Source organism: Salmo trutta, chromosome 12 (assembly GCF_901001165.1).
Source record: "Salmo trutta chromosome 12, fSalTru1.1, whole genome shotgun sequence".
Lineage (NCBI taxonomy): Eukaryota > Metazoa > Chordata > Actinopteri > Salmoniformes > Salmonidae > Salmo > Salmo trutta.
Genome location: NC_042968.1, coordinates 51,438,338 through 51,460,825, shown reverse-complemented (window position 1 = coordinate 51,460,825; position 22,488 = coordinate 51,438,338). Strand labels below are relative to the sequence as shown.

The window sequence follows — 22,488 nt, the reverse complement described above, 5'->3', positions numbered from 1 at the left end:
CTATCTGTCATATTTTTTACTTTGAGCCTAGAGGAAAGTCTTTGTCCTCAGGCCTGGAGGGAAGCCAAAGTAATTCCACTACCCAAGAGTGGTAAAGCGGCCTTTACTGGTTCTAACAGCAGACCTATAAGCTTGCTGCCAGCTCTTAGCAAACTTTTTGAAAAAATGGTGTTTGACAAAATACAATGTTATTTCTCTGTAAACAAATTAACAACAGACTTTCAGCATGCTTATAGAGAAGGGCATTCATCATGTTCTGCACTGACACAAATTATTGAAGATTGGTTGAAAGAAATTGATAGTAAGAAGATTGTGGGAACTGTACTGTTAGAATTCAGTGCAGCCTTTGATATTATTGACCATAACCTGTTGTTGAAAAAACTTAAGTGCTATGGCTTTTCAACCTCTGCCATATCGTGGATTCAGAGCTATTAATCTAATAGAACTCAAAGGGTTTTCTTTAATGGAAGTGTCTCTAATGTCAAACATGTAAAGTGTGGTGTTCCGCAGGGCAGCTCTCTAGGTCCTCGACTTTTTTATATTTTTACCAATGACCTGCCACTGGCATTAAACAAAGAATGTGTATCCATGTATGCTGATGATTCAACAATATATGCATCAGTAACCACAGCCAATGAAGTCACTGAAACCCTTAACAAAGAGTTGCGGTCTGTTTTGGAATGGGAGGCCAGTAATAAACTGGTCTTGAACATCTCTAAAACCTAGAGCATTGTATTTGGTACAAATCATTCCTTAAGTGGTAGACCTCAGCTGAATCTGGTAATGAATGGTGTGGCTGTTGAAAAAGTTGAGAAGACTAAATTACTTGGCGTTACCTTAGATTGTAAACTGTCATGTTCAAAACATATAGATTGAATGGCTGAAAAGATGGAGAGGTCTAGCCATAATAAAGAGATGCTCTGATTTTTGACACCGCACTCCAAGAAGCAAGTTCTGCAGGCTCTAGTTTTGTCTAATCTTGATTATTGTCAAGTCGTGTGGTCCAGTGCTGCAAGGAAAGACCTAGTTAAGCTGCAGCTGGCCCAGAACAGAGCGGCACATTTTGCTCTTAATTGTAATCAGAGGGCTAATATTAATACTATGCATGCCAGTCTCTCTTGGCTAAGAGTTGAGGAGAGACTGACTGCATCATTTCTTCCTTTTATAAGAAACATTGTGTTGAAAATCCCAAATTGTTTGCATAGTCAACTTACACACAGTTCTGACACACACACTTATCCCACCAGACATGCCACCAGGGGTCTTTTCATAGTCCCCAAATCCAGAACAAATTCAAGAAAACGTACAATATTATATAGAGCCCTTATTGCATGGAACTTCCTTCCATCTCATATTGCTCAAACAAACAGCAAACCTGGTTTAGAAAAACAGATAAACGCAACACCTCGCGGCACAATGCCTCTCCCCTATTTGACCTAGATAGTTTGTGTGTATGCATTGATATGTAGGCTACGTGTGCCTTTTTAAAAATGTATGTAGTTCTGTCCTTGAGCTGTTCTTGTCTAATGATGTTCTGTATTATGTCATTCTGTATTATGTTTCATGTTGTGTGGACCCCAGGAAGAGTAGCTGCTGCTTTTGCAACAGCTAATGGGGATCCTAATAAAATACCAAACCCCACCACCACTATGGGGCACTCTGTTCACGACGTTGACATCAGCAAACCGCTCGCCCACATGACGCCATGCACGTGGTCTGCTGTTTTGAGGCTGGTCGAACGTACTGTCAAATTCTCTAAAACGACGCTGGAGGTGGCTTATGGTATTGAAATTAACATTACATTCTCTGGCAACAGCTCTGGTGGACATTTCTGCAGTCAGCATGCCAATTGCACTTTCATTCAAAACTTGAGACATCTGTGGCAAAACTGCACATTTTAGAGTGGCCTTTTATTGTCCCCAGCACAAGGTGCATCTGTGAAATGATCATGCTGTTTAATCAGCTTCTTGAAATGCCACACCTGTCAGATGGATGGATTATATTGGCAAAGGAGAAACGCTCACTAACAGGTATGTAAAACGATTTGTGCACAAAATTTGAGAGAAATCAGCTTTTTATCCGTATGGAACATTTCTGGGATTTTTTGATTCACCTCATGAAACATGGGACCAACACTTTACATGTTGAGTTTATATTTTTGTTCAGTGTGTGTGAAGACAATGTGTCTTGAGTAGAATTTAAAATGTTGCATCGGGAAGGGGGGGGGGGGTGTAGCGAAGGTATAGTGCGTCCATTTGTCAATGTCTGATTTCTTGATTGTCTTAACTCACCACATACACCACTCTGTTTTTTATTTGTCTCACACAAGTCAATAAATTGTTTTACTAAGTCTGTTTTTTAACATCCACTGCGAATGATAGTTCCTCAGTATTTGAAAAATCTTTCCAACACTCCCGACCTCAATAATCACAAAGCCTCAGTGTGAAAGAGTAATATATATGATCTGATGATCCCATAGGGCCTATTGCTGAATTCAAAACAACTGGGAACTCGGGAAAAGTCTCAGGTCAAATCATGACATCAGTCATTTTCAGGTCGGGAAGTTGGACCTCTAGAAAGAGGCCTGAGTTCCCGAGTTGGAATTCGGAGTTAGATGACCTTTCAAATCGATTTTTCACAGTTGTTTTGAACACACTCTAGTCTGAAGTGTGAGATGTCCAAGATCCCAGTTGTTTTGAACGCAGCATATATCCAGTGGAAACTTCATTTAAAAAAACAGCTTTCTGTCCGGAGCTCACTGGCGCAGGAACCTCTGAGGGCCGGGAAAAGGCTTGTTGATACAGTGTTGCAAGTTTGCTAGCGACATCTTCAAGCTGGACCAAGCAGGGATGACCAGGGATGTTCTCTTGATAAGTGCGTGAATTAGACCATTTTTCCTGTCCTGCTAACCATTCAAAATGTAACGAGTACTTTTATGGGTGTCAGGGAAAATGTAAGAAGTAAAAAGTACATTATTTTCTTTAGGAATGTAGTGGGGTAAAAGTAAAAGTTGTCAAAAATATAAATAGTAAAGTAAAGATACCCCAAAAAACGACTTAAGCAGTACTTTAAAGTATTTTTACACCACTGGTTAAAGATGATGACAACCATGACGATAATCTATCATCGACTACAGAGGAACAATAATCATGACACCAAGACGTCCTATTGCGCTTTCAAAACAACTGGGAGCTCGGAATTCACAATTTGTACATTTCCGACTTCAGTGCGTTCAAGAACAACTGGGAAATCGGAATTAAAAAAACAAGTTCCGACTATGAAAAATCGTTTTGAACTGTCATCCAACTCGGAATTCCAACTCGGGAATTGAGGCCTCTTTCTAGAGCTCAGACTTTCCGACCTGAAGATCATTGACATTTTCCAGTTGTTTTAAACACGGCATAAAGTAACAGATTATCCATTATATTGACCAGATACTAGTGGCTTCAAAAATGGAAGTCACTGGCAATCGAGACGAGGCAAGATCAGGTGGGACCATTCTAGCCAATGAGAGGGCTAGTTATCACAGCCACAAAGTCAACATTGGCTATACAGTAAAACAATTCACGAAAACAAAAGTGTTATGTTTTTTAAGGTTAGGGTTAATGTTGGGTTTTAAATCAAATTGTAATAAGATCAACTGTATAAATAGGCAGGGTTTATGACTTTGTGGCTAGCTAGTGAAGACCAGGCACAACTCCGATATGAAGTATTTTTCTCAAAGTTGCAGGGATGTCACATCATACCTATATTAGTACACTCGTAACAACCTAATCATTGCGAAACTTGTATTTGATTAAATAAGCCACACGTAGAAAATAAGCCAATACATGATAACCAAATTCGACACTAATTGACCTCAATACAAAAACTCCTCACTCGGTGAGCGAAAAAAAAACACCTGCTGGAGAAGACAGATTTTGAGCCCTTTTATCCTCTCGCTTCATCTCCTCCTCTCTGCTATGGTGCAAGTGAGGGAGGGGTTAAGTCCCGGCGGCAGAACGAATCAATTGGACAGGCCGTTGATTTTTATAGAGGCGCACGTTATTTCATGGGACCTCCTGTGTGCATGTGCTAGCCCAGTTTGCAATATTTTTAAAGGCTGTAATAATAGCCTAAAGACCATAGGCAGCTCGTGAATTTAAGGAAGCTTACAATTTATCCTACCATTTCTACCATCTGCGTGCCAGTTATTGTTTTTATATGCGCATTTTCATGGAACAGTTTAATTTCAATAATAACGTTTATGTTTCTCAAAATCATTTCTACGTGGTTAATCATAAAATCTGAAGTAAAATGATAAAAATCTAAAAGTTAAAATTCAACTTTGGCGAGAGCACTTCCCTCTGCCATATGGACCTCTGATCTGGTAGACTCACTAAACACAAATGCTTCGTTTGTAAATTATGTCTGAGTGTTGAACTGTGCCCCTGGCTATCTGTAAATTTAAAAAACAAGAAAATCGTGCTTAATATAAGACATTTTAAGTGATTTATAATTTTACTTTTGATACGTAAGTACATTTAAAACTAAATACTTTTAGACCTTCACTCAAGTAATAGGTGACTAGGTGACTTTTACTTTTACTTGAGTTATTTTCTTTTAAGGTATCTTTACTTTTATTCAAATGTGAAAATTGGGTACTTTTTCCACCACTGTCCATCACATCATCCTTGTAGCGCCTAATGCTGCATTCAAAACAACTGGGAACTCAGAAATCTCTGACATCTGACTTTAGTGCGTTCAAGACAAATGGGAGCTCGGAAGAAAATGATTTCAGACTGGGACAAATCGTTTTGAACTGTCATTCAACTCGGAATTCCAAGTTTGAAACTCTGGTATCTTTCTAGAGATTCGACTTTCCTAAAATCACTGACAACATGAGTTCACAATTATCTTGAAAGCACCATAAGTGCTGCTCCAGGGCTGCGTTCAGTACATTCTTACGCCCTGGTACGTGCATTTGAACGGAAACGACGCTGTTCTGAATGACCAGTTGAAAAACGGGGAGGGGCTGGGTTGTGGAACAATGTCAGCATGGCCACTGCCCATTAAATATGTCACTTGTTGCTTCAAGCCCACCTCGCCATACCCACCAAAGGGGAACCAACGTACCTAAAAGTGTGTTCAAGGACGTACAAGAACGTTTTGGGGAAACGTGTTGTTCAGTAGACTACAAACTGTTCCACAATGTAGCAAACGTTCAAGTGAACTGAGCGCACCTCAGGAGTAGGCTCATGTTGACTTTGATATTTTTGTAAAATTGTCAATCTTATGTTTTGACTTGGGCAAGCAGAAGTCGTAGTGTGTTACGAGAAATCGTGTGGCCTCTGCCCAAGCATCTGCCAGAGCAGGTGTCACAGGAACTGCGCGTGCAATGGGCATATCCGTCACCTTTCCCAAAGCGCAGGGGACTCTTGATTTCCAGCCATGTGTATAGGTATAAAGCGTACCAATTATCCTGCCATTGCTGCGCCTCAAGACCTACAAACCTACATCAAGCCCAATGGCGATTTTGGCATGTAAATCTTGGTAGGGCAAAAAAAAACAAAGTGGGATACATGCCAGTAAAGCCACTACACTAAACAATACATTAATTGCACTATACAAATTGTTAGGACCTACATTAAACTGTCCCAACAGCAGTCCCAACATCTTATCACTGCTACACCTGGCTATCAGCGGAGCCTTGTCTAGCAGCAAAATAGTTAATTCAGCCTCATTTACTGCCTTTAAAAAAAACATAGCTGATATGGCTGACTTGCTTAAACAAATGTGGTTTTTAATGACAATTGAAATGTACCAACTATGGCATAAGGGGACAACAAGTGGATAAGAGGCAATCTGTAATTTTGATTAAGACATTAATGAGCGAGCTACAACGGACGTAGTCAATATAACTTTTTGTTTAGCACTTTTGAAATGTACAGCGACAGAATTCAGAACATGGGCCGTTCTTACAGTGTTCTCCCTGTACACCAAGTCAGAACCGTAGGATAAATAAAGGGGGCATATAATCAGACAATGAAAGCTCTTACAATATTCGATGATTATATTTCTCTAAAACAGGTTATAGGCTATATGTGCACCACCAAGTCAGAACAGTAGGTGAAATTAAGAGGGGTAAATAGACCAAATTATTAGGGTGAGCCACATGGGCTACCAACATATTCCTACACAACATACACTTACTATTACTTTCTTTCTACAGTATACATATTTCCCTGGCATATTACATAATTTATTCAGCATCATACAATACATTTTTGGACTCACCTTGTTGTGCTGTGCTCACTTGAACAGGAAGGTGGCGCAGCAGTCCTTCGTGGGCAAATTCTGTCATCAAAGTTTGGCATTCTCTGTATTTATGGTGCTTTCAAAACAATTGGTAACACGGAAAAAAACAAGGTCGAATCATGATGACGTCATTGATCTTCAGGTTGTAACTCTATAAAGAGGCCGGATTTACAATTCCTAGTTGGATGACCATTCAAAACGTATTTTCCCATTCGGAGCTCGTTTATTCCCGACTTCCCAGTTGTCTTGAACTCACTGAAGTCAAGTTTTCGCCATTCCGAGTTAACAGTTGTTTTGTGCCTGACACAAATCATGCTTCATTAACAGCATGGCCAATGTTGAATGTTTATTTTCAATTTGTAAAAGAGTCCCTTAATCCCAGATTTGGGACAACACAGCCACTGGCACTGATTCCTTCCACACCACTCATTGTTGAATTTACGATTTTCAACTTGTTGTGTAATGTTTATGTACAATGGCCGATGAGCACCAATATATTTAATCTATAATTTCTCTTCATTATTTCTCATCATATGACAAGGATTAAAAAGGATTTGACATCATTTTATCTGTGGCCAATGACCTTGAGCCTTCTTGGATGGGCACTTCTAATGTAACTCTATGGCAGCACCCATGGGGCTCGAATTTTCAACATCTTCCCTTAGACTTGGCTGTGAGGTAGTGTCCCCATGAATGACAGAATACTGAGCCAATCACGGCGCAACGCTCTGTATTTTCTGCTGGCTTGCCCCACCACCACAGAAAGCACTGAGCTAGGCTGAAACACCTGCATTTTGGAGCTGCCTTACTCAAGAAAACAAAAAAGAGGCAGCTTTATTAACTCAATTATATATATTTTTACATTGTTTGCAAACTGATATGCGACAGGTATTAGTGCCTAAATAACATGCAAAACAGGCCAGGCCAAAAATACGGGGCTCAAAACAGGTGCCCTGAATGACGGGTACCACTGATCTAGTCTAATGATGTACATCTGAGGACGTGTGTCAATGGTAGTAATGCCGTGTGAGCTGAAAGTGAAATTAGGCTAGTCTTTCGACCTTTGCTACACTGCCCAGCGTGCCCATTCCAGAGCCTACCCGTCTCATGCACGAGCTAACAGCTCTAAAGAGAGGAATACCAAAATGTCTCATTTCCATCAAATGAATTAGTTATTTTGACTATGGTTCAATGTTTGGCTCAGTGTGGTATTTTACTAAATAGGCTACATTTGATGACAATACAATTCCCAGTCTAGCCTATCAAGGCCTTATAATCACTAGGCTATGTGATCCCATTTGTTTTTTATACCGCCTTTGAGCTTTTGGTGACAGCTACAGTAGACTAAACCAGGCACCCAATATAGATTATATTCATGTCTGTAATGTAGCAATTTCTGATTGAGTTTAACTCTGCCCTGGCTGGCTGCGCACGCAGAATTCAACCAGAGCGCGTCGTGTGGTCTGGCAGTATTCGCTCTGTTCTTCATCTCCTCCGTAATCCGCTGGTGAGAGCGATTGACTATGGTTTCTCCCCCGCCAGGGAATACACCAAGGAACAACACATCTTTGAGAATTAATGGATTATATGCCGGTTTCGGGGTCAGAAATGACCATCCGCTCGCGGAGGTGCGCGCTGTAGGTTCAGGTTCAGGGTACGCTGCGAAATTGATGTAGGCTAAAGCTTAAACCATTGGCATCCCAGCTTCGTCAATAACAGCTCGTGGGTACCGAACCATTCCAATTTCATTTTCTACCATAGTGCATTGAGGATATCAGTTATTTGTGTCGTTTATTTTGACATTTCCCCCCTTCTCGTTGCGCATTTAAATGTGTCGGCTGAGACAGGATTCGCGTCATGCTATTTATGGGATTTGTATTTTCTTCTCCACGTAAAGACCAACAACTCAGAGGCATATGAAAGAGATGTGACACGGATTCCACACATCTAAGGAGGGGCTGCTCAGAGAAGAATATGAAAAAGCAAGACATTGGAGAGATCATCCATTTTGTGTCTGGAGAAGATTTTGAGGAAGGGGACACTGGGATAGGCATAATTATAGAAACAGGAGGAGCACCCAGCTGTGAAAAGACATGTTGGGCCTATTAATTGTATGATTACAATAACTAGGCCTATATGATAATGGCTGGATCATATCCAATAAAGCATCATTACATTTGATTCCATCTTGTCGGGAAAAATACAATAGGAAAAGATGTCCCAGATATCCACCAGTGCCTTCAACATCATGTTATAATGTGGAGTGGCTGCGGGAGAATATAAACTGAATTGAACATAAATATCGCCGATTTGTAGGCCTATGGGATTTTTTCATAGACTAGGCCTATTTCATAATGTAACAACTTCCTTTTACATATTTATTTCAAGGCAAACGTTGAATTAGTGTCTGTTTGGGGGCGTATCCATTCCAAATTTCAAATGAAATGAATATCGACATTGGAATTTGACATTTAAAGGGAGCAACCTCGATATAATTGAGACTAATGTTTCAATCCAAGGAAACATCCCATGGCACACAGAAAATAAGTAGGTCTATAGCTGTCATATGAACATATGGCCTCTCCATGCTCAAGTGAATGATGGTCTTTATTCTCAATGTTATTTTTCCACCCTCCACTAATTTCTGGATTGAAAATGTATTACCCCGAATGGAAACCATATGTGGCCCACTTGATTTTTTTTCTCCTCCCCATTGCTGAACATGTTTTTCAAACGCAGACAATAGTCTTACTGTCAAGTGCGATAAGCTTTTTTGATGCTTATAGTCAGATTTTTTGTGAGTGACATTAACAGAGGTGGAATTGATGACACATACCTGGACACCGCTGTTGTACTCCGAGGATATTGCACGGTACAAGCCAGGAGCACTACCAGAGTCACTGGAAATTCGACACAATTCAAGTGCAAGTTCAAGTTTTTGGTTGTTTCGCTCAAAATGTGGCAAGTTGTATTGTAGGAGTGCCTCACGACAGAAAAAGAACAAGAAAGGGATATGAATCCGAGAAGGTGATGATGATGCTGGATACACAGGTAACAAAATAATTATAGTTTGCATTAAGTTATTGATGACAAAGGTGATTGTGTTTTCATCTGTAGATCTAGGCTACCTGGACAGACATTAAAGAGAACATAACATTTGTCACCAAAACACATCAATGTATGGTCCGATTTGCTATTTAATCACTATTTATTTACTATATCACGGTGAATGCAAAAACAGCATTCAGAGTACAAATGAATATAAACAACCTGGATGTAGTTGCTAGAATGTTTTGGAATAGATTATCATAATAATTCACTATTCAAATAACTGCCCCAGGCAGGGGGATGATCTTTGTATGGTCTTTACAAAAGAGATTAGGGCCTGTAACAAGGCAGGTTATGGCCAGTCATGGCCAGCATGGGGGATATCACAAAACTACGATTCCTAAAAGATGTGTCCAGAGATTTGGTCAACTCCGTCAGGGTCAGCTATACCATAAGGACCACTTGTTCATGTCCTTATTGCATGTAGTGCAACAAGACCAGGGGTTGGAACCAAAATATCATTTTCACTGGAAAGCAACTTTCACTGGAGACGGGGGCGCATGTACCCCCCCCAAGTTTTATCATTGCAATATGATACAAAGAGCGGGTGAAGACCTTACAGTGAAATGCTTACTTACAAGCCCTTAACCAACAATGGTTTAAGAAGTGTTAAGTAAAAAATTGAAAATAAAGTAACAAATAATTCAACAGCAGCAGTAAAATAACAATAGCGAGGCTATATACAGGGAGTACCGGTACAGAGTCAGTGTGCGGTAAATGAGGTAAAATGTACATGTAGGTAGAGTTAAAGTGACTATGCATAGATAATAAACAGAGAGTAGCAGAAGTAAAAAAGAAGGGTCTGGGTAGGCCTTTGATTAGCTAGCTGTTCGGGAATCTTATGGCTTGGGGGTAAAAGCTGTTAAGAAGCATTTTGGACCTTGACTTGATGCTCCGGTACCACTTGCCGTGCGGTAGCAGAGAAAACATTCTATGACTAGGGTGGCTGGAGTCTTTGACAATTTTCAGACACCGCCTGGTATAGAGGTCCTGGATGTCAGGAAGCTTGGCCCCAGTGATATACTGGGCCGTTCGCACTACCCTCTGTAGCGCCTTCCGGTCAGTTGCCATACCAGGCAGTGTTGCAACCAGTCAGGATGCTCCCGATGGTGCCGCTGTAGAACCTTTTGAGGATCTGAGGACCCATGCCAAATCTTTTCAGTCTCCTGAGGGGGAATAGGTTTTGTCGTGCCCTCTTCACGACTGTCTTGGTGTGTTTGGACCATGTTAGTTTGTTGGTGATGTGGACACCAAGGAACTTGAAGCTCTCAACCTACTCCACTACATCCCTGTCGATAAGAATGGGGGCGTGCTCAGTCCTCCTTTTCCTGTAGTCCACAATCATCTCCTTTGTCTTGATCACATTGAGGGAGAGGTTGTTGTCCTGGTACCACACGGCCAGGTCTCTGACCTCCTCTCTATATGCTGTCTCATCGTTGTCGGTGATCAGGCCTACCACTGTTATGTCATCAGCAAACTTGATGATGGTGTTGGAGTCGTGCCTGGCCATGCAGTCATGATTGAACAGGGAGTACAGGAGGGACCTGAGCACGCACCCCTGAGGGGCCCCCGTGTTGAGGATCAGCGTGGCAGATGTGTTGTTACCCACTCTTACCATCTGTGGGCAGCCCGTCAGGAAGTCCAGGATCCAGTTGCAGAGGGAGGTGTTTAGTCGCATGGTCCTTAGCTTAGTGATTAGCTTTGAGGGCACTATGGTGTTGAACGCTGAGCTGTTGTCAATGGCATTCTCACGTAGGTGTTCCTTTTGTCCAGGTGGGAAAGGGCAGTGTGGAGTGCAATAGAGATTGCATCATCTGTGGATCTGGTGGGGCAGTATGCAAATTGGAGTGGGTCTAGGGTTTCTTGGATAATGGTGTTGATATGAGCCATGACCAGCCTTTCAAAGCACTTCATGGCTACAGACGTGAGTGCTACGGGTCAGTAGTCATTTACCTTAGTGTTCTTGGGCACAGGGACTATGGTGGTCTGCTTGAAACATGTTGGTATTAGTAAGTTAATATAAGTATTATAAGTTAACTGCCACTTGATTCTCCACCCATGTATGCAGCCTACTCTATTTCAATGAGACCACACATACTAGGCAAGCCTGAACTCTCATGCCCAACTAGGAGAGGTAGGCTACTGAAGTTGAAGCAGCAAAGTGTGTGAATAATGTGAAAAAATATGTGCTTTTAATTCAATAGGTAGGTTTACGCATACAAAGCAGAAAGAGGACCGTTTCAAAATAATCTGTGGGACAACAAAAATATTTGAATCCCAAAGTTGTCAGTCTGCAGCATGAAAAATGCCAACCGAGCCGCAATGATCTCTGTCGGGACCCGCAGGTCTTGCAGGTGTCCCGCAGGAATGCAGCCCTCTAGTGCAGTCAGTACATAACACTACTCTCATCATGTCTTAGCAGGATCAGATGGTGACAGGGGTTCCAGCAGGGTAGATACAGCCAGGGAAGACCAGTCTACAGAGCTCAGGGGAATTTTGCTGTATATTAACAATACCAGTGAATGATACGAAGTTCTATCTTGAGTTGATGGGTAGACCTACAGTAGCTACAGGACAGCAGCTTAAAGCTACAGTCTGGGATCTGGGAATAATGGTCATTTCAATTATTCAACCACTGATTATATTATTGGATAAAATAATGTTTTCATGTACACCAAGGTAATTCTTTGTCGTGACTCATTTTAGGAGGATTAGGAAGTGTAAAACACAAAAGGAGACATATTTGCATATGTTATTGTCTTGTGAACGCTGGCTGAATTCTGGTAAAGAATATGTTCTTTTATCTCAGCATGTCTACAGATTCTCCCATCTCACTGTTTTTGTTTGCTTGGAAATGTTGATACTGGAGACTGTTATCTGAAGAAAATGTGTAACCAAGCATTTATATCGGCTAAGAAATGCATTGCCATTAATTGGAAGGTTGGTCATCCTTCCAAGAATGTCAAGTTATGTGTCACTGTGTATACTGGGCGACTTTCATAAAATCTGGATGCCTTACATGCAATACAGTACGACTAAAGGAGTCTGTATTGAAAACATGTCCATGTCAGGGGAGATACCTATTTAGGCAATCCCTAGCTGCTGGGCTGCTCAGTCCTGGCCCTGGGGGTTGTCACTCTGGCCTTGACCTAACACACCCAAAACCAATATATTAATGTTTCACTAAGATCCTAAAGCTGAGTGTTGTGTATTGGATTGGGGCTGTGCAGGGTGGTGGACTCCTAGGGACAGGACAGGGTGACCCGGCTATATTGTGTGCAAGTAAAAAGAGCTCTACAGTACTATTAGGCCTATGAGATTAATTATATGGAGGATTTGCTGTTTCTGTGTGTTAATGTATATTTGAGGTGTATGTCTTTCTTGTTGTTGTTTCCAAATCTTTCCCTTGGGGAAAAACAAATAATGAAAGGTGTGAACTGGGAAGGAAATTGTGTTGGGAGAGAGTTGAGTTATTGACTAGACTGGTGGGGGTTGGGCATGCAGGCGGCTCGGGCTGACTGGTCGGTCTGGCTGAAATTTTTGATAGATGATGTCTTAATAAAGACAATCAAAAGTCTTTGTATTTTTCCAAGAGTTGTTCATTTCTTAGGCTATTGATTAAAGGTGCAACTCAAAATGTATTATTTAAATCCCTTTATCTAGTTCAGTCTTATTAATCAAATCAATTCAAATGTATTTATAAAGCCCTTCTTACATCAGCTGATATCTCAAAGTGCTGTACAGAAACCCAGCCTAAAACCCCAAACAGCAAGCAATGCAGGTGTAGAAGCACGGTGGCTAGGAAAAACTCCCTAGAAAGGCCAGAACCTAGGAAGAAACCTAGAGAGGAACCAGGCTATGAGGGGTGGCCAGTCCTCTTCTGGCTGTGCCGGGTGGCGATTATAACAGTACATGGCCAAGATGTTCAAATGTTCATAGATGACCAGCAGGGTCAAATAATAATAATCACAGTGGTTGTCTAGGGTGCAACAGGTCAGCACCTCAGGAGTAAATGTCAGTTGGCTTTTCATAGCCGATCATTCAGAGTATCTCTACCGCACCTGCTGTCTAATCACTTAAACATATTTAATAAGGATCTCTTACCTAGCTTGATGACTGTGGTCAAGTAGAGATGGCATATTGAATTGTGTAAAAATGCAATAAATTTGCTTTAGATGCCCTTTAGAGGACCCCCAGATCCCCCGCCAGGTATGTCTCCCTCACTTCTAAAACCAAAATGAAGTTCTGAATAAATAGAGTGCATTTGGAAAGTGTTCAGACACACTTCTAAAACCAAAATGAAGTTCTGAATAAATAGAGTGCATTTGGAAAGTGTTCAGACCCTTTTACTTTTTCCACATTTTATTATGTTACAGCCTTATTCTAAAATTGATAAAAAGAAAATATATATTTCCTCATCAATCTACACACAATAGCAAAGAGCAAAAAAGTGAAAACAGGTTTTTAGAATTTTTTGCAAATGTATATATATATAAAAAAAATTATATTTACATAAGTATTCAGACCCTTTGAAATGAGACAAAAACTGAGCTCATGTGCATCCTATTATCATTGATCATCCTTGAGATGTTTCTACAACTTGATTAGAGTCCACCTGTGGTAAATTCAATTGATTGGACATGATTTGGAAAGGCACACAGTTGACACTGCATGTCAGAGCAAAAACCAAGCCATGAGGTCAAAGGAATTGTCTGAGACAGGATTGTGTCGAGGCACAGATCTGGGGAAGGGTACCAAAAAGCATTGACGATCCCCAAGAACACAGTGGCCTCCATCATTCTTAAATGGAGCCTCTGTTTGTTGCATGTGTTTGAGGACCGAAGGGGTGAGCACTGGGGGGCCGTGGGGGACAGTCGTTGTTTGTTGATTTGTTGGTTTGTTTGTTCGACTCTGGTGGTTACAGAAGGAGTGGCTGGTTGTGCTGTTCCCCTGGGCCTTGCCTCTACTGCAGAGTTCTCCAACTCCAGTCCTGGAGAGCTACTACCGCACCAGTTTGACCAGTTTGGTGATATGGAACTGTAACAACATGTACCTACAATGTAGTTGCACTACTAACCTATGTTAGTCTTGGTCTTGGTCCATAATATAAAGTAAAATCCATATATCCATCTCTTCATAAGGCATTTTGTTCCTGAGATTGTCAGCATATTAAACATTTTTTGTTACTGCCGGTAGAAGACTTTGGACTAATTGATCTCTCCCAGGTCTCACTCACTCGCTCCCTCTCTCTCTGTTTCGCCTAGTTACAGTGTATCCCTCCTTTGACTTATTTACTATTTTTAATTAAACATTCGTCTGATTACTTTGGAGATCCTCAAATGCATTTTGCTCCGAGCTTCCTTTCACTTTTATCTGCAAGACTTGTAGTTTATAGCCACAAGACATTTGCGGGTGCTGCACTGTGACATTGTATATAGCCACATATTGAGGCCTCAGTCAGTATGGTCAAGTGCTTGTGTCTCCATAGCTAGACCCTTAACTTCAGCTTGTGGTGCTAATGCTAGGCTAACTTAGTGTGGGAACTGGGAAGCAATTTCAGTTTAGGTCTCTTTCTCTGGCAGTCTGAATCAGAATGAATGGGCTGGAGAGAGTTGGAGTTGTGAAGTTTTACTGGGCTTGAGCCAGGTCAATAAATAATAGACAAGAGAGTAGAGAGACAGATGCCGGGTTGGAATGTATCCGGGAGAGATCGATAGACAGGCACTTTATACATTTTTTAAAACTTTATGTCCTCGATTAGCTACACTTCCAATCTCTGTTTCTCACTGTTCTTTTGGTCTTTAAAGCCACACTCTGCAAGTCTCCTGTGACAACAAAAACATAAATGCAGTAATACTGTAGGTCCTTCGTTTTTTGAATTTGATACAATAAGACAGCTACACTAATCAGATTATTAAGGTATTTAGAAGTCATACTTTTCCAAATGAAGGGGTGTATTTCATTAGTTGAAATGAGTGGAAACCTTACAGACTTTAGCTCTTCCTGTTTATCTCCCCTTTAATATGATTTGTCTGATTGGAGATCAGTCTTATTGTGCGACCAAGCATGCCCATCTGCCGAAGACAGATCAGTCTCTGTGCAGCCAAAGTATTGTTGTGTGTGTGTGTGTGTGTGTGTGTGTGTGTGTGTGTGTGTGTGTGTGTGTGTGTGTGTGTGTGTGTGTGTGTGTGTTTGTTACGGGAAGCACTGTAGGACCACCACTTATAATGTGCTTGTAATTTGATACAAGTGGAGATGAACTTGATGTTTGGGACCCTTTGTAAACTTTTGGTCATGAGAATTGTTCTCACAAATAGATACAGTATGTATGTTTGTATTTGTGAGATTTTTTTGTGATGATGTATATGTGGTTCTATTACTAAAAGAATGTGCAGCAAAATTTCGGAATGGCAGCCTATATACCCTTTAGTTTTAGTGTGACCATAAACTTTAGAGTAGCCACAATGAAACAGATCATACTCATCCATCTGTCCTCTTTGGCCCCCTTGCGAGAGCGTTGCTATGCTAATAGGTTAGAGACAGCCAAGCCTGTGGACCTAAGCCTCCATTGGCAAACAGCCCAGCTCGGACCACTGTGGGAAAATGGGGAGTCTTCCAATTCACTTAGCTAGAACTCTACTCCCTGCCGCTGCACTGCCCATATTAGTGCTTTATAGGAGAATACCTGAATTGAGAGCAAAAACCGTGCCCAACGGCTGTAGGGTGGCAGGTAGCCTCAAAGGCTGTGCAGAGTTTCTGGATATTGGTGGGAACTGGAACACACTGTCGTACACAATGATCCAGTGGATCCAAAACATGCTCAATGGGTGACATGTCTGGTGAGTATGCAGGCCATGGATGAACTGGGATATTTTTAGCTTCCAGGATTTGTGTACAGATCCTTGTGACATGGAGCTGTGCATTATCATGCTAAAACATGAGGTGATGGCGGTGGAGGAATGGCACGACAATGGGCCTCAGGATCTCGTCACATTATCTCTGTGCATTCAAATGACATCGATAAAATACAATTGTGTTAGTTGTCCGTAGCTTATGCCTGCCCATACCATAACCCCACCGCCACCATGGGGCACTCTCTTCACAACGTTGACATCAGCAAACCGGACGCCCACACGACACCATACACGTGGTATGGGGTTGTGAGGCCGGTTGAGCGTACTGCCAAATTCTCTAAAACAATGTTGGAGGCGGTTTATGGTAGAGAAATTAACATTAAATTCTCTGGCAACAGCTCTGGTGGACATTCCTGCATGCTAATTGCACACTCTCTCAACTTGAGCCATCTGTAGCATTGTGTTGTATGACAAAACTGCACATTTTAGAGTGGCCTTTTATTGTCCCAGCACAAGGTGTACCTATGTAATGATCATGCTGTTTAATCAGGTTCTTGATATGCCACACCTGTCAGGTGGTTGGATTATCTTGGCAAAGGAGAAATTCTCACGAACAGGGATATAAACAAATTTGTGCACAAAAGAGAAAGAAGCTTTTTGTGCTTATGGAACATTTCTGGGATCTTTTATTTCAGCTGATGAAACATGGGACCAACACTTTACATGTTGAGTTTATGTTTTTGTTCAGTATAACAAATTGTTTTTTATATAGCATTCTTATGCATTCTTAGGGTTTCACAAATGTTGTTTTTAGTTTGTAGGTTATAGATAGGTTCTAAGCATAATTTCTAGAAGTTAACCATCTCCATATTTTCTATTGTGGTGGTATACATGAGGAAGAAGATGCTTCAGGTTTTGGTGTGAGTTGGAAAATGCATTGGAACCAGCTGTGATAGAGAGCTGTGTTACCCAACGTGTCCAGTAGGTGTCTCTGTCACTCCTGTGAATTGTTGGCCTGCCCAGCTGTTTACAGTGCAAGCTGGTCTTTTCCAGATGTTTTTGCTCTGCTGGGCCTTGTATTCAGGGAGTTCTGTTGAACGCACAGGAAAGGAAAGTTACAGATGTAGGATCTTAATTTGATCACCCTATTGCAGGAGAACTTTCGTGCAATGTAGGACATTTAAAACGTGTAGTGTATTTGAGGTTTTAAAAGGAATTCTGAAGTTTGTAATTTCCATTTAGAAATTTCAGACTTGATTATAATTTACGAAAAATGTATCAACCCCTATGAAAATATCCATTAATTATAATCCACGTAATATTTCACATTTCCTTTTGCTGCGGGATAATTTTCCTGCTGTACCTGACTCAAATTAAGGTCCCACATCTGTACATAAAGGCTGAAAAAAAGTTGAATTCCTGTTTTTGTGCAAGGCCATGTGTTCACAGGACATGAAACCTTTGTGAAATAAAAGCAGAAATACATGACTAATTGTAAGATAATCATGAGGAATATGTTTAATGAACATCCATGCTTTTCCCTGTATTATGGTGATTTAGTAAAAACAATGTTATAGTGATTCATCATAATTTGTACATTGTGTACATTTCTGCATTCCCTTGCAATGGTCACAGAGAACACATCACATTTTCAATTCTAACGCATAGAAAGCAGCTTATTTCATCAATGTGCACCCAATTGTGATAAGCATCAATTAACCAAACAGTCCAAAGTGAACCGCCAATATGGCCGCCAAACCACCAGCCCACTAATCACATGACATGGATTTGAATGGGAATATCCTAGTCTTTACTCATTGTAATTCTATAGCGTCATCTCCACTAGGAATAGGGCCTGACAATCAGTTGTGCTTTATGGGAAATCACATGACACACTGCCCTCATCAATCAGATCATCAACACCCCCGACCAACCATTACAGGGGATAATGTCACAAAGAGCCAGTCAGCCACCTTCCCATAATCCCCCTCGTCTCTCTCTCATTATAATGAACAACAACGTGAATATGATCTAATTACCACCAATGTAGCTGATGAGCAACCACAAACCACGAGCAACACTTGCAGTTCAATGGCCAATGGCCTCCCACAATGTTGTCATTCCGTCCGTTACAATCGGCTGTAAATGTGGTTTCTTGTAGCCACTCATGGTCAACTTGTTGAGACCTTTGCTCATGTTTTTTTTTCCACCTACATGTAATCACATAGAACGTGAGGGCAGGTAAATGCCACTTCCTTTGACAAGGGGACAATACGAGGGGTTGAATGGAGTCTCTCTCAGTTTGGGTCTGGCCTCTGGTCACCAGCCTAAGGTCACTCTGTCGTAATGTGAGGGCACACTAGGCTTCATTTGTGCCTGGGTGTTGTGCCTGGTGTGTGAGGGGAAGAATGTGTTGTGTCATCACCATATAGGCTAGTAGCGAGAGTGGCCTAAAGCTGAAATGGGTTCTTGTTTTGTAGCCCTCCATAGAGGTAAGGCTAGTTTTGGCCTAGTCAATGTCAATGACATAATGGGCTAATGAACAAATGCAAACAAATACACACACTAACTAAGTGTGTTTGATTGGTTTGGTTTGGCTTGAACGTGGTGTACAGAATAGTTCTGTCACTGTTGATATCTATACACTCACAAACAGACATTATTATGCACACACCGCTCACTCACACTGATTAACCTTCATATCAATCACAGATCAAGCACTCTCTCTCTCTCTCTCTCTCTTTCTCTCCCTTTCTTGCTTACTTATTTCAATCGTCTTCCCTTCTTCACATCTCTTACAATTACTTCCTGGCAATAACCCAAAACTTTATCCCACTAAGTGTTTAATTTTACTTCCTTTTCTCAAGCCGCTAACCTTGGTTCACCTGGCCTTGTCATTCTTTAGCTTACCTGACCTAACAAAGGCCTATTAAATTAGTAGTTAGTACTTCATTTGAGGTAACTATACTTGCAGTGCTAGAGCCCACTTCTGACACCAACTGTTACGTTATTAGATATATGGAAGAGGCAAAGAGGCGCCAGTCAAGGTAACATGTTTACTGAGAAGATCATGTAGCAACTAGCACTTAATATTACTATCCAAGATATTCACTATCACTGTGCTGGGTCTATTATATAATATTGGGATTTGGGATTCATCCAGACCTCTCCAAGACCCCCCCCCCCCCCCCCCCCATGTGTTTTCTGTGAAAGCCGACAATGGATCTGTCAATGGTTGGCTAAGAAAAGATTAGCAGAGGGAAGTGAAGGCTGAGGTGGAAGAGAGAGGATATCTGCTGTTCTTGTCCAAAGGCCACCCTGTTTCACTATAGTACACAATGTCCCAGAGACTAAGAACATGTACATCAAGTTCATTGAAACACGTCCAGCCATACAGATTCGTCCTGATAGATATACCATCAAAAATGCACTGGAGATCGGTGAGACTGTGCCAGACCTGGCAATAAGGCTCAAGTCTTTGAGCACGAACCAGAGTCAAGTATCAATCAATCAATCAAATGTATTTATAAAGCCCTTTTTACATCAGCCAATGTCACAAAGTGCTGTACAGAAACCCAGCCTAAAACCCCAAACAGCAAGTAATGCAGATGCAGAAGCACGGTGGCTAGGAAAAACTCCCTAGAAAGGCCAGAACCTAGGAAGAAACCTAGAGAGGAAGCAGGCTATGAGGGTGGCCAGTCCTCTTCTGGCTGTGCCAGGTGGAGATTATAACAGTACATGGCCAAGATGTTCAAATGTTCATAGATGACCAGCAGGGTCAGATGGTTGTAGAGGGTGCAACAGGTCAGCACCTCAGGAGTAAATGTCAGTTGGCTTTTCATAGCCGATCATTCAGTTAGAGACAGCAGGTGCAGTAGAGAGAGAGTCTAAAACACCAGGTCAAGGTAGCATGTCCGGTGAACAGGTCAGGGTTCCATAGCCTCAGGCAGAACAGTTGAAACTGGAGCAGTAGCATGACCAGGTGGACTAGGGACATGAAGGAATCATCAGGCCAGGTAGTCCTGAGGCATGGTCCTAGGGCTCAGGTCTTCAGAAAGAAAGAGAGAGAGAAAGAGAGAGAGAAAGAGAGAGAGAAAATTAGAGGGAGCATACTTAAATTCATACAAGACTCCGGATAAGACAGGAGAAATACTCCAGATATAACAGACTGACCCTAGCCTCCCGACACACAAACTATTTCAGCATAAATACTGGAGGCTGAGACAGGAGGGGTCGGGAGACACTGTGGCCCGGACAGGGCCAAACAGGCAGGATATAACCCCACCCACTTTGCCAAACCAAAGCCCCCACACCACTAGAGGGATATCTTCAACCATCAACCTACTACCCTGAGACAAGGCCGAGTATAGCCCACCAAGATTTCCCCCACGGCACGAACCCGAGGGGGGCGCCAACCCGGACAGGAAGATCACGTCAGTGACTCAACCCACTCAAGTGACTCACCCCTCCTAGGGATGGCATGGAAGAGCACCAGTAAGCCAGTGAATCAGCCCCTGTAATAGGGTTAGAGGCAGAGAATCCCAGTGGAGAGAGGGGAACCGGCCAGGCAGAGACAGAAAGGGCGTTTCGTTGCTCCAGTGCCTTTCCGTTCACCTTCACACTCCTGGGCCAGACTACACTCAATCATAGGACCTACTGAAGAGATGAGTCTTCAATAAAGACTTAAAGGTCGAGACCGAGTCTGCGTCTCTCACATGGATAGGCAGACCAATCCATAAAAATGGAGCTCTATAGGAGAAAGCCCTGCCTCCAGCTGTTTGCTTAGAAATTCTAGGGACAGTAAGGAGGCCTGCGTCTTGTGACCGTAGCGTACGTGTAGGTATGTACGGCAGGACCAAATCGGAGAGATGGGTAGGAGAAAGCCCATGTAATGCTTTGTAGGTTAGCAGTAAAACCTTGAATCAGCCCTAGCCTTAACAGGAAGCAAGTGTAGTGAGGCTAACACTGGAGTAATATGATCAAATTGTTGGGTTCTTGTCAAGGTTCTAGCAGCCGTGTTTAGCACTAACTGAAGTTTATTTAGGGCATCATTTTTGGACAGAAAGTTTCAGATTTTTTTCAATGTTATGAAGATGGAAAAAAGCTGTCCTTGAAATATTCTAGATATATTCTTCAAAAGAGAGATCGGGGTCCAGAGTAACGCCAAGGTCCTTCACAGTTTTATTTGAGATGACTGTACAACCGTCAAGATTAATTGTCAGATCCAACAGAAGATCTCTTTGTTTCTTGGGACCTAGAACTAGCATCTCTGTTTTATCTGAGTTTAAAAGTAAAACATCTGCCGCCATCCACTTCCTTATGTCTGAAACACAGGGTTCCAGGGAGGGCAATTTTGGGGCTTCACCATGTTTCATTGAAATGTACAGCTGTGTATCGTCTGCATAGTGGTGAAAGTTAACATTATGTTTCCGAATGACATCACCAAAAGGTAAAATATATAGTGAAAACAATTGTGGTCCTAAAACGGAACCTTGAGGAACACCGAAATTTACCGTTGATTTGTCAGAAGACAAACCATCCACAGAGATAAACTGATATCTTTCCGACAGATAGGATCTAAACCAGGCCAGAACTTGTCCATGAAGACCAATTGGGGTTTCCAATCTCTCCAAAAGAATGTGGTGATCGATGGTATCAAAAGCAGCACTAAGGTCTAGGAGCACGAGGACAGATGCAGAGCCTTGGTCTGACGCCATTAAAAGGTAATTTACCACCTTCACGAGTGCAGTCTCAGTGTTATGATGGGGTCTAAAACCAGACTAAAGCGTTTCGAATACATTGTTTGTCTTCAGGAAGGCAGTGAGTTGCTGCGCAACAGCTTTTTGAGTAGGCTGCATTGATTTCATGACTAGAAGCTCAAAAGACGAAAACAAAAATTAAAATTAAATTAAATTACACTGTTCAAAAAAAATTACATAAAAATTGGCTATCGTAAATGTTAGCATCAAGCTTTTGAAGATGAGTCAGTGTCAATTCTGCCGCTCGTTATTGACGTACCACTCGTTATTTTCGAAAGCCTCTCAACGGGGGTGAGATTTTGTGCTTAGGCGGCTGGGAGAATGGCCGAGTTGTCTTCCCTGAGACAAAACACATGAATACGTGTCGTATGGGCCCAGAAATATGCCTATTCAAAAGTGTAGAGTTCAGTGTAGCATCACGTCTAGTTTTTTTGACCAAGTGAAAGGGCACTTCCTTTTTTTTTCCGGAG

General features: G+C 41.8%; 1 protein-coding gene across 1 annotated transcript in view; it reads left to right on the top strand.

Moving 5' to 3' along the window:
• The first annotated feature begins 7,736 nt into the window (after window positions 1–7,736).
• The window catches only part of LOC115203760 (ral guanine nucleotide dissociation stimulator-like), a 109,880-nt gene continuing 95,128 nt past the window's right edge, over window positions 7,737–22,488 (top strand). Inside the window, exon 1 of the mRNA XM_029768731.1 lies at window positions 7,737–9,348. Coding sequence (XP_029624591.1) covers window positions 9,328–9,348 — 21 coding nt within the window. The 5' untranslated portion in view covers window positions 7,737–9,327. The remainder of the gene's footprint in view (window positions 9,349–22,488) is intronic.